The 13,385-nt window shown below is 43.8% G+C and overlaps 1 protein-coding gene across 1 annotated transcript in view; it reads left to right on the forward strand.

Moving 5' to 3' along the window:
• The window catches only part of dennd4c (DENN/MADD domain containing 4C), a 70,124-nt gene extending 58,548 nt beyond the window's left edge, over window positions 1-11,576 (forward strand). Inside the window, exons 24-34 of the mRNA XM_083788347.1 lie at window positions 243-450; window positions 1,004-1,101; window positions 1,528-1,703; window positions 2,559-2,729; window positions 3,252-3,456; window positions 3,736-3,846; window positions 4,563-4,700; window positions 5,293-5,410; window positions 6,923-7,076; window positions 8,013-8,077; window positions 9,083-11,576. Coding sequence (XP_083644473.1) covers window positions 243-450; window positions 1,004-1,101; window positions 1,528-1,703; window positions 2,559-2,729; window positions 3,252-3,456; window positions 3,736-3,846; window positions 4,563-4,700; window positions 5,293-5,410; window positions 6,923-7,076; window positions 8,013-8,077; window positions 9,083-9,219 — 1,581 coding nt within the window. The 3' untranslated portion in view covers window positions 9,220-11,576. The remainder of the gene's footprint in view (window positions 1-242; window positions 451-1,003; window positions 1,102-1,527; window positions 1,704-2,558; window positions 2,730-3,251; window positions 3,457-3,735; window positions 3,847-4,562; window positions 4,701-5,292; window positions 5,411-6,922; window positions 7,077-8,012; window positions 8,078-9,082) is intronic.
• The last annotated feature ends 1,809 nt before the right edge of the window (window positions 11,577-13,385 follow it).

A 13,385-nucleotide genomic window follows, 5' to 3' on the forward strand; every position in this document is an offset into this window, starting at 1 on the left:
ACTATTCAAAATCACTGCAGCCATGACGGATATAGACTAAAACGGGGCATTCAAATAATCTCCAAACTGTGTGTGTGTGTGTGTGTGTGTGTGTGTGTGTGTGTGTGTGTGTGTGTGTGTGTGTGTGTGTGTGTGTGTGTGTGTGTGTGTGTGTGTGTGTGTGTGTGTGTGTGTGTGTGTGTGTGTGTGTGTGTGTGTGTGTGTGTGTGTGTGTGTGTGTGTGTGTGTGTGTTCTGCTGTAGGATGAACTAGCCCAGGGTGCTGGCGGAGGCTTCCCCGTCCATCTGGAGGAGCACATGTTGGCGGGGCACAGCGGCGGGGGCCACAGCCCCGGCGAGAGAGGAGGAGCCATCCCAGGCCTGGTGTCCAACGGCCTGAACCACAGCAACACCAGTCTGGGGAGCAGCAGTGGCAGCAGTGACACGGGCCGGGGGACGTCGCACCAGACACGTAAGATACTCCCAAACCTTCACGCATGCATGGTTTGTGTGGAGTTTATCCCCCATGTGGCCTCTATATATATTACATCTTATATTTTGAAACTAAGGGCTGTATTTTGCGTGTCTTAAGTACCAGGTCTTATTCCCTAACTTGAGTAAACTAAAGACCCGGAGGCGTGATCAATGCCATTTGGCTATTCTGAGTGGCCAAAGAGCATTGATCACGCCTCCAGTTCTTTAGTTTACTCAAGTTAGGGAATAACTTAAGACACGCAAAATACAGCCATAAGTGTTGTGTCGTTTGTGGGTAGATGGGGAACCCCAGGTGGTGGGCTCAGGAAGTTCACTTAGGAGGTTCCATCTGTTTATAAATAATTAATCTCTGTCATTAACCCATGTAGGCCTGATGTTGAAATTTAAAATCTTTTTAAAATGTCTTTTTTTCCTGAAAAATCTCATGTTTCTATGTCAGTGGTTCTCAATATTTAATGTCAAGGACCCCATAGCGCGGCACTCGGTGCCAAAAATGGGTTAAGAGAGCATTTTGTTTCTGCTCTCTCCAGATCTAACTCCGGGGCGAGCAGGCAGGGGTCCCGACTCGGAGCAAGGATCCTCACACCACGCCTCCTCTTCCAGCATCTACCAGAACTATGCTCTGGAGGTGAGACGACGCATACACACTGAAAACTGTGCATTTGTAGTTGCTTTGCTGTTCAAAGGCAAAGGCTGTACGTGGTCGTTGTATCTGTACTACTGTTCAGTGGTCATGTGCGTAATAATAGGCTACTAATGGGCTATATGCCCACAGAATAACTCTACTTCCTACTTCCAGGCCGCTTCCCTACTTCCTTCACAGGTGTTACTGATGGTACTAATTAAGACATTTAGTGTGTGGTGGTTCCTAAACTTTGTTTTAATTTCAAGGACCCCCATGTTACACACCCAGTTGGCCAACACGCACAATAGCAGCACCCTGACTCTGTTTGACCAGAATGGCGGCGGTATCAACCTGTGAAGGAAGTAGGGAAAGGGGCCCCATGTTCTTTTCCAAAATGGCCCCCATGGACTCTTCCTTTCCGTACCACAGGTGTTGATGTCCAGCTGCTCCCAGTGCCGCTCCTGCGAGGCCCTGGTCTATGACGAGGAGATCATGGCAGGCTGGACGGCCGACGACTCCAACCTGAACACCAACTGCCCTTTCTGTCGCACGGCGTTCCTTCCCCTGCTGCAAATGGAGTTCCACGACCTGCGCACGAGCACCGGGTAGGAACCCGTCCTCTTGGCTATACGGCATGGGACAGTGATGAGTCACTAGTCTCTAACCCCTCTTAACCCATTTAGACCTGAGGACGATTCTACAACAAACCCCTTGTTTCTTTGTCAGTGGTTCTCAAACATTTTCATGTCAAGGACCCCCAAAAATATATGTAATTGGCCGCCCATCTGAAAATATGGGCGGCCTGAAAATATGTTGTTTTTGCTCTGAAAGAATTCAAAGATTTGTTCCACATTTTTCAAGATTTTTCAAGTGCCACACTACGAGCTTGTAGATCTGCTATTTTTCAATAGCTAAAGTATAACACCAAAAGGGGTTCCCGTCCAGAATGGGTTAAAAGGAATACCTCACCCCCGCCATAAATAATAATAAAATAAATTACTCACCCCATAAAGCTTTTAATTCAATGGAGATTTTTTTTATTTTTTTTAATTCCTGAGCCAATAGTCCACTATGCCTGGTGTCCGCTGCTGTAGGAGATCAATGCAAAACTTTACAAAAATATGAACTCCAAAACAACTTTCGCAGTCTAATCACTGATGATCCAGGTTCAAAGACAATGTATTAAGTACAGTTTTACTCTTGATTGGTCTTCTATTAACATTTAACAAAACAACAAACCAATATAACAAATTATATTTATTTATGAATATGGATTGCACCTCTGATCATACTAAATTGTATAATATTAACCCATTCTGGGCGGGAACCCCTTTTGGTGTTTGGTGACGACATTGGGGGTCGGTTTTCGGGGTCCTTGACATGTCTAAATGGGTTAAGCTAAAGGGAAGTGGTGCTGATGTCTGCCAGTCGGTACAGACTCCATGGTCTTTCCTCTCCAGGCTCTACATGAAGCCCAGTGTCTCAGGAGACAGCATCCACAGCACCAGTGCCCAGCCCACAGCCTGCAGCTCCACGCCAGACGCCAAGGCCTCAGACCTCCTCGCCTTCCCAGAGTCCACCGAGGAGGAACCCAGGGAGACCCCGGATAACCACTCTGCCACGCACAAAAGGTGTACAGTATACTCCACATCGCCGTTGATTTTGTCGACTAAAACTAAAACGAAAGTCCGTCGACTACCTTTTTTTCACTGACGAAAACGAAATAAAAACTAGGCCATGATGACTAAAACTATGACTATATATACTGTCAATTTCGTTAACAGATTAAAACTAGACAAAAATGTTAGGAGAAGAGGTCATTTTATGCTTGGTTGCGCACAGGTTTTGCTCTCTGAATTTACAAGCACACAACGCATCACGTTATGATGCGTCGTGAACTTGTAGATCATGTAGAGCATGCAACCACGGGTAAGATCTACCATTACAACACCAAGGCCTGCAAAAATGCATTTTTGTCGACAAAAAACAAGTTTCATTCCAAAAGACTGACAGACTCAACTTTTTTGCTGCCAAAAACAACATGGTGCGTTGTCACTGTGTTGTTAATTCCCAATATCTCTGTTTCTGCCAGCACCTTGTTCTCGCTAACACCATTGTGTGTGTGTGTGTGTGTGTGTGTGCGCTCGCCCCAGTCTTGTTCCAGAGCCGGCACAGTCGGACCCCCTGGGTCTGGTGGAGCATCAGGCCGCGGGGAAGCACCAACGGAGTGGTTGCGCGTCACTAACGCGCAGCAACAGCGTGGGCGGGCCCCTGCGGTGCCTGGACTCGTCGTCGTCGCAGAGACCAGGACATGGCATCTCGACCACCAGCCTACCTTCCAGCCTGCACGAGGTGGCGGTGAGTGCCCCCCCGCCCCCCCCATTGGTGTTTACTTCATTGCTTTTTTAAATGACGCACCAGAACTTTTAAAGAAACCCTGTGCAATGGCTATTTGGAGCATTTTATTTTGACTGTGTGTGGCGTTGAGTTTGTTTGTCCCAGAGAGACGGGCAAGCAAAGCTTGTGTCTTATTTATAACCTATAATGTTTTCAGATGCATATTTTAGCGTGATGATTAAGTTTAATACGAGTACATACACTGTTTGGATAAATTATGTGTTTGTGTTCCTGTGACAGGATGGTGAGACAGCAAAGAGGCCGAACCCCAAGCCCGTATCCGTGCCCTATCTCAGTCCCTTGGTGCTGCGCAAAGAGCTGGAGACCCTGCTGGAAAACGAGGGAGATCAGGTAACTCACCCACACAGGCCAATACCTATACACACATTACATTAGACATTACTTTCACCGCTAGTTCTTAACCGCCAGTTATGAAACCATAATTATACTCCTATACCAGCTCCTTTTCCCCCCCAGTCTACACCTAATCTCTTCACTGAAACTAACCGCTCACAACGAGTCACGCAGGGCCTGAATTTTGGTGTGAGATTTTGGCTATAATGGAGAGGAGGAGAAAGAGACACAAATTACAGCAATGTACAGTATATAGTTCGTGCAATTTCCTGATGCCAAGTTAGCAAAGACTGGTGTCATCTATTTTTTATGATTTGTCTTAACAGTTGATAAGATGTTAGGTGGAAAGACATAAAGCAGTGGAGACAGACATGTATAACATAGTATGGAGACAAGAGGCAGCCACCATATGAACAGAGTAGAAGGAGTAAAGGTCCCCAACACACCGAGCGTGTGTGGGGGCTAGTTTCCATAAAACACGGCCGGTGTGCAACCACCTATGTCAAAAAGCCCTGGCTCCACAGTACCTCTCAGAAATAGCAGATCTACTGTACGTGTTTTGAGCTTGTAGATCGGCAATTTTTGCTACGACAGTAATATATGGCCCTAGGGAGTGAGTGTGGAAATATAGTGGCCCTCTCCATCGTCAAAGTTGCCCACCTCTGATGTAGAACGTGGCATTGTGAGTTAAACACTGTAATATGTGGTGCCAGGTGATCTACACTCACAAGTTCCTGAGCCAGCACCCCATCATCTTCTGGAACCTGGTGTGGTATTTCCGCCGCCTGGACCTGCCGAGTCACCTTCCTGGACTCATCCTCACCTCTGAGCACTGCAACAACGGAGTACAGGTTAGAGACGGTGTTGTTTTTGGCAGCACATTTTGATTTTAGATTGTAGTTTTTAGACTCTTCAATAGTTTTAATTTACTTTCAGTCACAGCTGAAAGTAAGCAATGCACACCTAGAGGTGTGCATTGTTTCAGCCACGTTGCTCATTGCCAGGTTTATTCTGGGAATGAATAGTGTAATTTTCGAGGAAGCAATCTGATTGGTTGAAACAGCCTTCTAGCCGTGGTTCAAACGAGCACCACTCCACACCTAATCAAAACAAAGAATTCAGCTGCTCTGTTCTCCCAGAGCGCAGCAAACTCGGTGGCTAGGCTAGCTAGTTTCTATTTGTGGTCGTGGTGACTACATCCGTCATTAAAAAAATCCACAAAAAGATATGTAATTGGCCGCCGACCCCCGTCTGAAAATATGTTGTTCCAGGGACCTCCCCAAAAGCAAAGATTTAAGTTAAAAACGTTTGCTCTGAAAGAATATATATTCAAAGATTTGCGCCACATTTTAAGTAATGTATTTGACTCCCAGTGCTCTGAATTGGTACATACATACTGCAGATTCAGAGAGGATTCAGAAACTTTGTGTGTGTCTTTTGTAGATACCAGTGACTTCCTTGTCCCAGGACAGCAAGCAGGTGTACATCCAGCTCTTGTGGGACAACATCAACTTGAATCAGGATCCTGGAGATCCCCTCTACCAGCTCTGGAGAACCTTGTGTAAGTAACCCCCCTTCTCCTCATTCTGAAAGAAAGAAAGAAAGAAAGAAAGAAAAATACGATATTGCCAACAGAAGATCCCATAGTCAAGACTTTTCCTTCCGGTGAAAACAAATAACTTTTTCTGGCCAAAAAATGTGTGGTAGGGGGCTCAGAGTGCGTCCACCGGGGAAAGTAGTCTTTCTAATGACCAAAACCGTCTTTGTATTGGTTAGTAGCGAAAACGTTATTTTTCTTTTAGCAGAAGTCGAGAGGCTGTGAGCATTTCATGCCAGGGCAATTCATTGAAAGTCCCATAGCTCTCTGCAACGGCATTAGAGCTATGGACCAGAGCTAGTTGTAAAGTATGTTTCACTCATTAAAAATGTTTATTGTGAAAATATAATTTCAGTTTTTTTCCAGTCACATGCATTTAGGCAAACCTGATATATCAATATGGGTTTTTTATGTGCTTTTGGAACACTTCCCTCCTACTTGACTTCTTGTTTCTATTGTACCAGCAGGGATTTTGCCACAGCAGTGTGGCTTAAAGATGATCATAAAACATGATCATCACGTATTATTACAATATAAGGGGGATAAACTTTTTCCAAAAAGTGTACAGTATTTGTTAAAATCATGCTTTTATGTGGACACGCCCACCAGTTCATTAAGTATTCCTTGGTTTGCCTGGTGGGTGGTGATGGGTGGTGATCCACCTGAACTGAAGCCGCACCCACAGCTGTAGTTGTATGATAAAGGGGGAGGGGTTAGGGGAGGGGCTGATAGTGTGGTGTTACTATATTACTGTTTATTTCATTGGCCCGTTTGACTGTCAAGGGTTCAGCCTCCAGGAAGAAACCCTAAATACAAAGTTAATACACATTTCACATAAAAATGACTCCAGGGTGTCTAATGAAGTACTGTCACCTCATAGACACATGGAAAACTGGAAAAATACAAAAATTGTGGCACTCCATCTTTAAGAAATACAAAGTCATGGGAACACTTAACTGTAAAATACACACTAATTTACTGTGCATTACTGTGACTCACCCAAACACTGGACTTTTATGGTAACATCTGAAGCTTTGCCGTAAAATCCTCCGTTAAGTTAATCAATTAACATTTAACCCATTTAGGCCTGACGTCAATTTTTTTTTTTTTTTTATTCATCGAAATCCTGACAGTTTTCTGAAAAACCTTATGTATCTGTATCAGTGGTGCTCAATATTTCATGTCAAGGACCCTATGTAACATGCCTTTGCCCCCCCGCCCCCCCCCCCCCATCTGGTAATATGTTGTTCCAGGGACTTCCCCATGAGAAGCAACGATTTGAGTTAAAATGTTCACTCTGTAATAATATATAATCAAAGATTTTCACGATTTAAAAATAAATAGCAGACCTACAAGTGTAGATCTGCTATTTTTCAATAGCTAAAGTATATACATAATGCTTTAAAACACCAAAAGTGGTTCCCGCCCCAAAATGGGTTAGTGTGACACTTAACTATTGAATGTGTTGTGAATTAGGGGAGAAGAAGGGCACGCTGGCTCCCACGGACCACCAGGAGACACGCACCCTCCTCAACACCATCGTCCGCAGCATCCAGACCAACGACGTGTACGGACCCATCAACCTGCTCCTCCGAGAGGTCAAGCGACGGCCAGACGGCAAACGGCAGAGGTCAGCCTCGTTCACCCGGAGTTCCTTTGAATTAAAAACCCATTTAGACCTGATCTCGATTCTGCAAATGTCTTCTAAATCCTGAGTTTTCTGAAATACCTTATGTTTCTATGTCAGTCGTTCTCAAACATTTTCATGTCAAGGACCCCCCCAAAAGATATATGTAATTGGTCAAGTGACCCCCCCCCCAGAAGCAAAGATTTGAGTTAAAAACGTTCGTTCTGGGGCGCGGTGGCACAGTTGGTAGTGCTGTCGCCTCACAGCTAGAAGGTCCTGGGTTTGATTCCCGCTGGGGACGCTGTGGGCACTGGCGGCGTGTTCCCTCCTCCGCGTCATCAGTGCCCATACCCGAGGCGGGGGTTGGCGATAGGGCCTTTCTGTGTGGAGTTTGCATGTTCTCTCCGTGTCCCCTAGGGTAGATACCCTCACAAAAACATGCCGTAATCCTGTTCTCTAAAACTACCTCCCCCTGGCCAGCCGGGGCGCCTGATGGAGGGGAAAGGAACTGGTCGGAATAACGTGAGAAGCAGCTTGGACTCCTCATGCATAGAAGGAGGCATGAGGTCAGTCCACTGCCCCCCCAGGTTGGCAGAGGAAGTGTAGCGCTCAGGATTACATTAGATAATTGACACTGGGTGAAAAGAAAAACTGGGTTACAAAATCGTGGGATAAAAATTTAGAAAAAAAGAAACGTTCGTTCTGAAAGAATATATATTCAAAGATTTGCGCCACATTTTCTTTTCACTTCATTCTTTCCAGTACTGTTCATGTAGGCTCTCCTCCCAGTCATCGATAACCAACCTTCTTATTCTTCTTTCGGCTAATTCCTATCGGGGGTCGCCACCGCGGATCATCCGTTTCCATCTGCTTCAGATGATGTGTGCTGTGGCGACCGCGATGTCAACAGAAAAATCAAATCAAATCTTTCTCCCTTAGGAGCATCTATAGAGAGATCCTGTTCCTCGCACTGGTGGCTTTGGGAAGAGAGAACATTGACGTGGGTAAGTGACGCGTACAGCACTTCAGTAAAAACATCTAAGCAGTGCTTAAATATATAAACCGTGACCTGATTAAAGAGGCTATAAGCAATAATGTGTCAAAACTTTAATGACCTTTTTTATTTATTTTTATTCAGACAGGCAGCAATGGGTAGAACGCTCTCAAAAACAATGTAGTCTCTGTGACACATCTAGTGCATTCAAAGATGTTCATAAAAGCTCTGTCATTGGTCGAAAAGAAACCAGGAAGCAGACAGGCAAATCGACCAATAGGAAAATCTTTGACTGCAGATTGAGGCCCCTAGATGTGTCACAGAGGCTGCGTCCGAATTAATTCCCTATGCCCCATATAGTGCACTACTTTGGCGCTCCGCCATTTTGTTGTAGTGTCCGAATGTGTAGTGAGCATTTTTGCACCCTAACATAGTGGACTGAAGTATCCCACAATGCACCGGGAATTGTAGGGAGCATCCGATGGTCACTACAAAAACACAGCGAAGCAAATCTGCCCCATAATGCATTGCTCAAGCTCGCTCTTGAGTGCACATGCACGCGTTTGCGCACGTGCGCTGCTTCTGCATGCATGCGCTCATTGCGCTCCAACTCAGAAGAGGCAGAAGTTGAACCAGCGAAAGAACTCAACACAAATGTACTTTTTAAACTTTCGTTTTCCCTTCCCTGGTGGATCTCGAAGCTACAGATCTCGAGACAAATGATCTGTGCATTTATTTGAAATTGTTTTATTTTATTTATAATAAATTACTCATTTGCAATAGTATTACTGATCCATTGTATCACCCAGGCCCAGCGCATGACGTTAGGAGAGGAATCAGTTGCTTGTTGTAGAATATATTTGTGAGATTCTTTATCACAAACGTAGGCTAAATACATGCATGTGAGACACATTAATTGTGCAACTTCAAATACTTTTTTGTATATTGTTTTTTAGTGTATTAAATTTCTGTAATAACTGTTTGTCTTTCCCCATGTTGTACGCATTATGTGCAGAGGCCTTTGACAGGGAGTACCGCCTGGCCTACGATGAACTGAGCCCCGAGCAGCTCTCGGCTCTGCACCGCATCGACCAGCCTCCAGGCTCCAGCGTGCAGTGGTGCCTCAAGACCTTCGGAGCCCCCTTCATCTGAGTGCCAGGCTGTCGCCCTTAGAACCCAGCACCCAGGACCCAGGGGGGAGGGAGGTGTGGGTTGACTGTAGATTGTGGGCCCCCGGATCATGTTATCGAAAGAAAGTTTTTTTTTTTTTTTTTTTTTACACTTTCGACTTTGCCCAAAGATGGTACTTCCCCCCCCCCCCCCTCTTTGCCTGGAAAATACTTTATTTTCCTCTTCTTCCCCCACATTCTTGCTATATTTTGGTCTTTCCAAGCAAACCACTTGTACGCAAGAGCGTGTGTGTGTGTGTGTGTGTGTGTGTGTGTGTGTGTGTGTGTGTGTGTGTTGCTTGGATGGAAACCTTGCAGGTGAGTCTTCGGGGGTCCGGGTGAGGTGTGTTTCTTACTTTCTTTACAGATCGTATATGGGATGGCTGTATTGTGTGTGTGTGTGTGTGTGTGTGCGCGTGTGTGGGTTCCTACAGTCATTGCCCAGTCTAGAATGATTTTATCCCTGCTCTTTACGCATTATTACTTAATCTCTTAAATGTCTCTGCCCAGACGTAACTGTAGTTTCCCTTGATCTGTATGAGTTGATAGACCATCCGACTGTATATAGACCTCCAGCAGTTTGTTCCTAATGTGCACTTTCACAAAACAGTAACACCAGTCCATCTATCTACCTTTTTTTTGTACATATTTTTCTACTTGGGAGCTGGAAAACAATCTGAAACCAGGGTTGCCTTTTTTTAGGAGGCAAACAAGTCTTGATGCCTTGAGTCTTTCTACCAATCTTGAGTCTTAATGAATGTTGTGTCAATGTTGAGTGTTTTGTTTCAATGCAAATGTACAGGTTGTAGTTGTCCTCTGTGTAAATACGTGTCGACTGGCTGCTCATGTGAACGGTGGAGAGGACGACTTGAGGCCTTGAGACAATCGAGTCGTTAATTTCGGAACATTCCAGAAGCCCTGATACGCTCCGCAAGTACAGGTCTTAAATATTAACCCGCTCCTGTCCGCTGGGGAGTGAATCGATCGCTTACGTTTCCAATACCAACCATTTTGAAGGGGGCAGGAACAGCATAACAAAGTATTTTTGGAAGGGAAATTGCACGCCAAATTACTGAGAAGCATCATTCACACTAAATCATGTGTTCTCTATTGCTCTGACTGAGGGTGTAAAAATGGACCTGCAACGGTCAGCAAACGGAAACGTGCTGCAGTGCCTTTGGAGACGGCAATAATCAGCACACCTACAACTCTGTTTATTGTCTTAAAGGTTTCATGACATACTTTCTTTTTTTTTCTTTTTCTTTTTTTTTTGGTTTTATGACCTCAATTGCACCCACACAACCTGAACTTTGAACATTCAGTGTTTTTTCCTGTGTTCTGTGTGCCTTTTGAGCTGCAAAAAGAACAGGCAAAATCCCTCAACAGTGACATCTGCTGGCAAATCCTTATGTCATATATATGGGATTTGAGGACTCTTACCTCACACTCCACAGACAAATCAGAGCACTTGTTTGAGGATAAAAAACCCCCAGAAAATCGACTGAATGCACCCAAAAGGTCTTTTGGGTGCAATTGAGCTCAGAAAACCTCAAAGAAATAAGAGAAATTACAAAAACTTTTCTTTTAATGTCACGATCCCTTTAATTTCTTTTAAACTACAATATACAGTACGGCACTTGTTCAGCTAATATGCCTTATTGTTATGATTAGTATAGTCATTTATTTGTCAAGTGCTAGGGGTAATTTTTCATTGACTCTTAATATAGCTGTATCATGGCATAGTTGAACCTCGCTTGGTTTATGAAATCTTGTTTTGTTTTTTTTGTTTTTTTCCCATTTATATATGGCATGCTATTTGCTGACATGTTAGACTTTTAAGATTCACACACAGCATCATTGTATAATATTGCCTCTCCAGTCATTTTGAATGATATCTTAAAGTGGTGACAATTAGAGCTTTGAATGGCCCATAATACTGCAAAGGGCAATATTGCACCGGGGAAGGGGTTTTGTGCCCCACTTTGCAGGTTACCAAACATACTTGCTTTTTTTATATATAAACAGAAATTATGATCAATTTGGAATTTAAATCTATGAATTTATTTATTATTGTCATGATTAAATTTGGCTCGCACACAATGCTTTTTTCCCCCCACTTTTGGAGCTTCGTTATTATGAATTGATTTTAAGTCACACCCCCCATTATGTGTCTACTATGAAATCTGGTCTCATTGTAGCGGAGATTATGGTGCGTCTGGCCAGAGGTTGTACAGAAAAGATGATTCTTTATCAATGGTTTAAGCGATCTCTTACCGTCCTGTGGAATGGATTTGAATGTGTACACACAATTGTGCTGCAATAAATGACTATGTGACCTGATTGAATACTAACCGTGAGTCAGTTTCTTTATGCTAGTGGTTCCCAAAACCTTTTCATGTCAAGGACCCCCAAATTGACACTAATTAGCCCATGGACCCCCATTTGAAAATATATGCCAAGGACCCCCCTATAAGAGAAGATCTTTACGGCTCTAGCAGTGATTCTCAGCCTTTTTAATTTCAAGGGCCCCAGGTTTGACCTGAATTAGGCTACGGTCCCCCATTTAATTACATTTTTATCTCTGGGACCCCCAATGTATATTGTAAAATCAAAGTTAATTTAACTCAGAGTGTCCAAATGGAATCCATTTGGTTACATGAATAGGATTTGAAATTCCTGTGTCAGGTGTGAAATCCTGCTGTTTTAATCATAATATGGATGAGAATGTATGCACAGTTTTGCACACAAAAGAACACTGGCTAAATTCAAGTTAACTTGGTACGTAAAAAAGAGAAGGCAAAGCCTTTGAAACTATTAATATTAAAACAATATATGGCCTTTTGAAAGCATCTACATATTAATCAAAAATGTATTGCATTCTATTCGATTAATACAATGCAGTTCACATATAGTAACATTAGTTCTGCACTGTTGAATGTCGATTATAAGCTACAACAAACAATTTAGGCTAACTGCACTGTTGGATTAAGACAATAATAGGGTTGTCAAACGGCATTGTAGTGACGACAACAAATGTGTGGGGAGGAATTATTTGACATACCGGTAACTAAATTGCCTATACACTAAAGTAAATCCAATTAGCCAGTAGAGGGTAGGCGCATGCTTACTTTACGCAGATGACCTGCTGCTGCTGTCCCCAACCAAGAAAGGACTACAGCAGCAACTTGATCTCCTACACAAATTCTCCCAGACATGGGCCCTGACAGTGAACCTAACCAAGACTAAAATCATAATATTTCAAAAAAGGCCCAGCCGCCAAAACCACCATTTTTTTTCCTAAATACAATCCCACTAGAACAAACAAAAAACTATACCTACCTTGGCCTAAACATCAGCAGCACAGGGAACTACAACCAAGCTGTAAAGGACCCGAGAGACAAGGCAAGAAGGGCATTCTATGCCATCAAAAGAAACATCAAAATAGACATCCCAATTAAAACCTGGCTTAAAATACTGGACTCTGTGATAGAACCAATTTCCCTCTATGGTTGCGAGATCTGGGGACCATTAGCAAACCATGACCTTGAACCGAGACCCTACACACAGAATTCTGCAAATCCATTCTCCATACCCAGCGAAAAACACCAAATAATGCATGCAGGGCAGAATTAGGACGATACCCACTCATAATCAAAATAAAAAAGAGAGCACTTAAGTTCTACAACCACCTAAAAGAAAGTGACCTAGATGCACTCCATAACAAGGCACTCACACACAGTGAAACTCTAGAGAGATGCCCCCTCAGCCAGCTGGCCCTGGAACTCCGGGCACAAACACAAACAGAGCCACGAGATAGAAAACCCATTGGACTAAACCAAATTATAAAACCGCAAAAGGAAAACTATCTGACACATTGGAAAGAAGCAACACAAAAGCAGAGTAAACTAGAATACACAGTGGCAGAATACCTGAGCACCGTGACCGACCCAAAACAAAGAAAAATCTTAACTAGGTACAGACTCAGTGAGCACAGTCTCGCGATCGAGAAAGGCCGTCATAGGCAGACCTGTATCCCGAGAGAAGACAGACTATGCAACCACTGCACACAAAATGAAGTGGAAACCGAGCTACACTTCCTAACCATCTGTCCATTGTACCAAGACATCAGAGACACATACTTCCCACAGA

The sequence above is a fragment of the Protomyctophum parallelum genome (genome assembly GCF_964188405.1).
Source record: "Protomyctophum parallelum genome assembly, chromosome: 18".
NCBI lineage: Eukaryota > Metazoa > Chordata > Actinopteri > Myctophiformes > Myctophidae > Protomyctophum > Protomyctophum parallelum.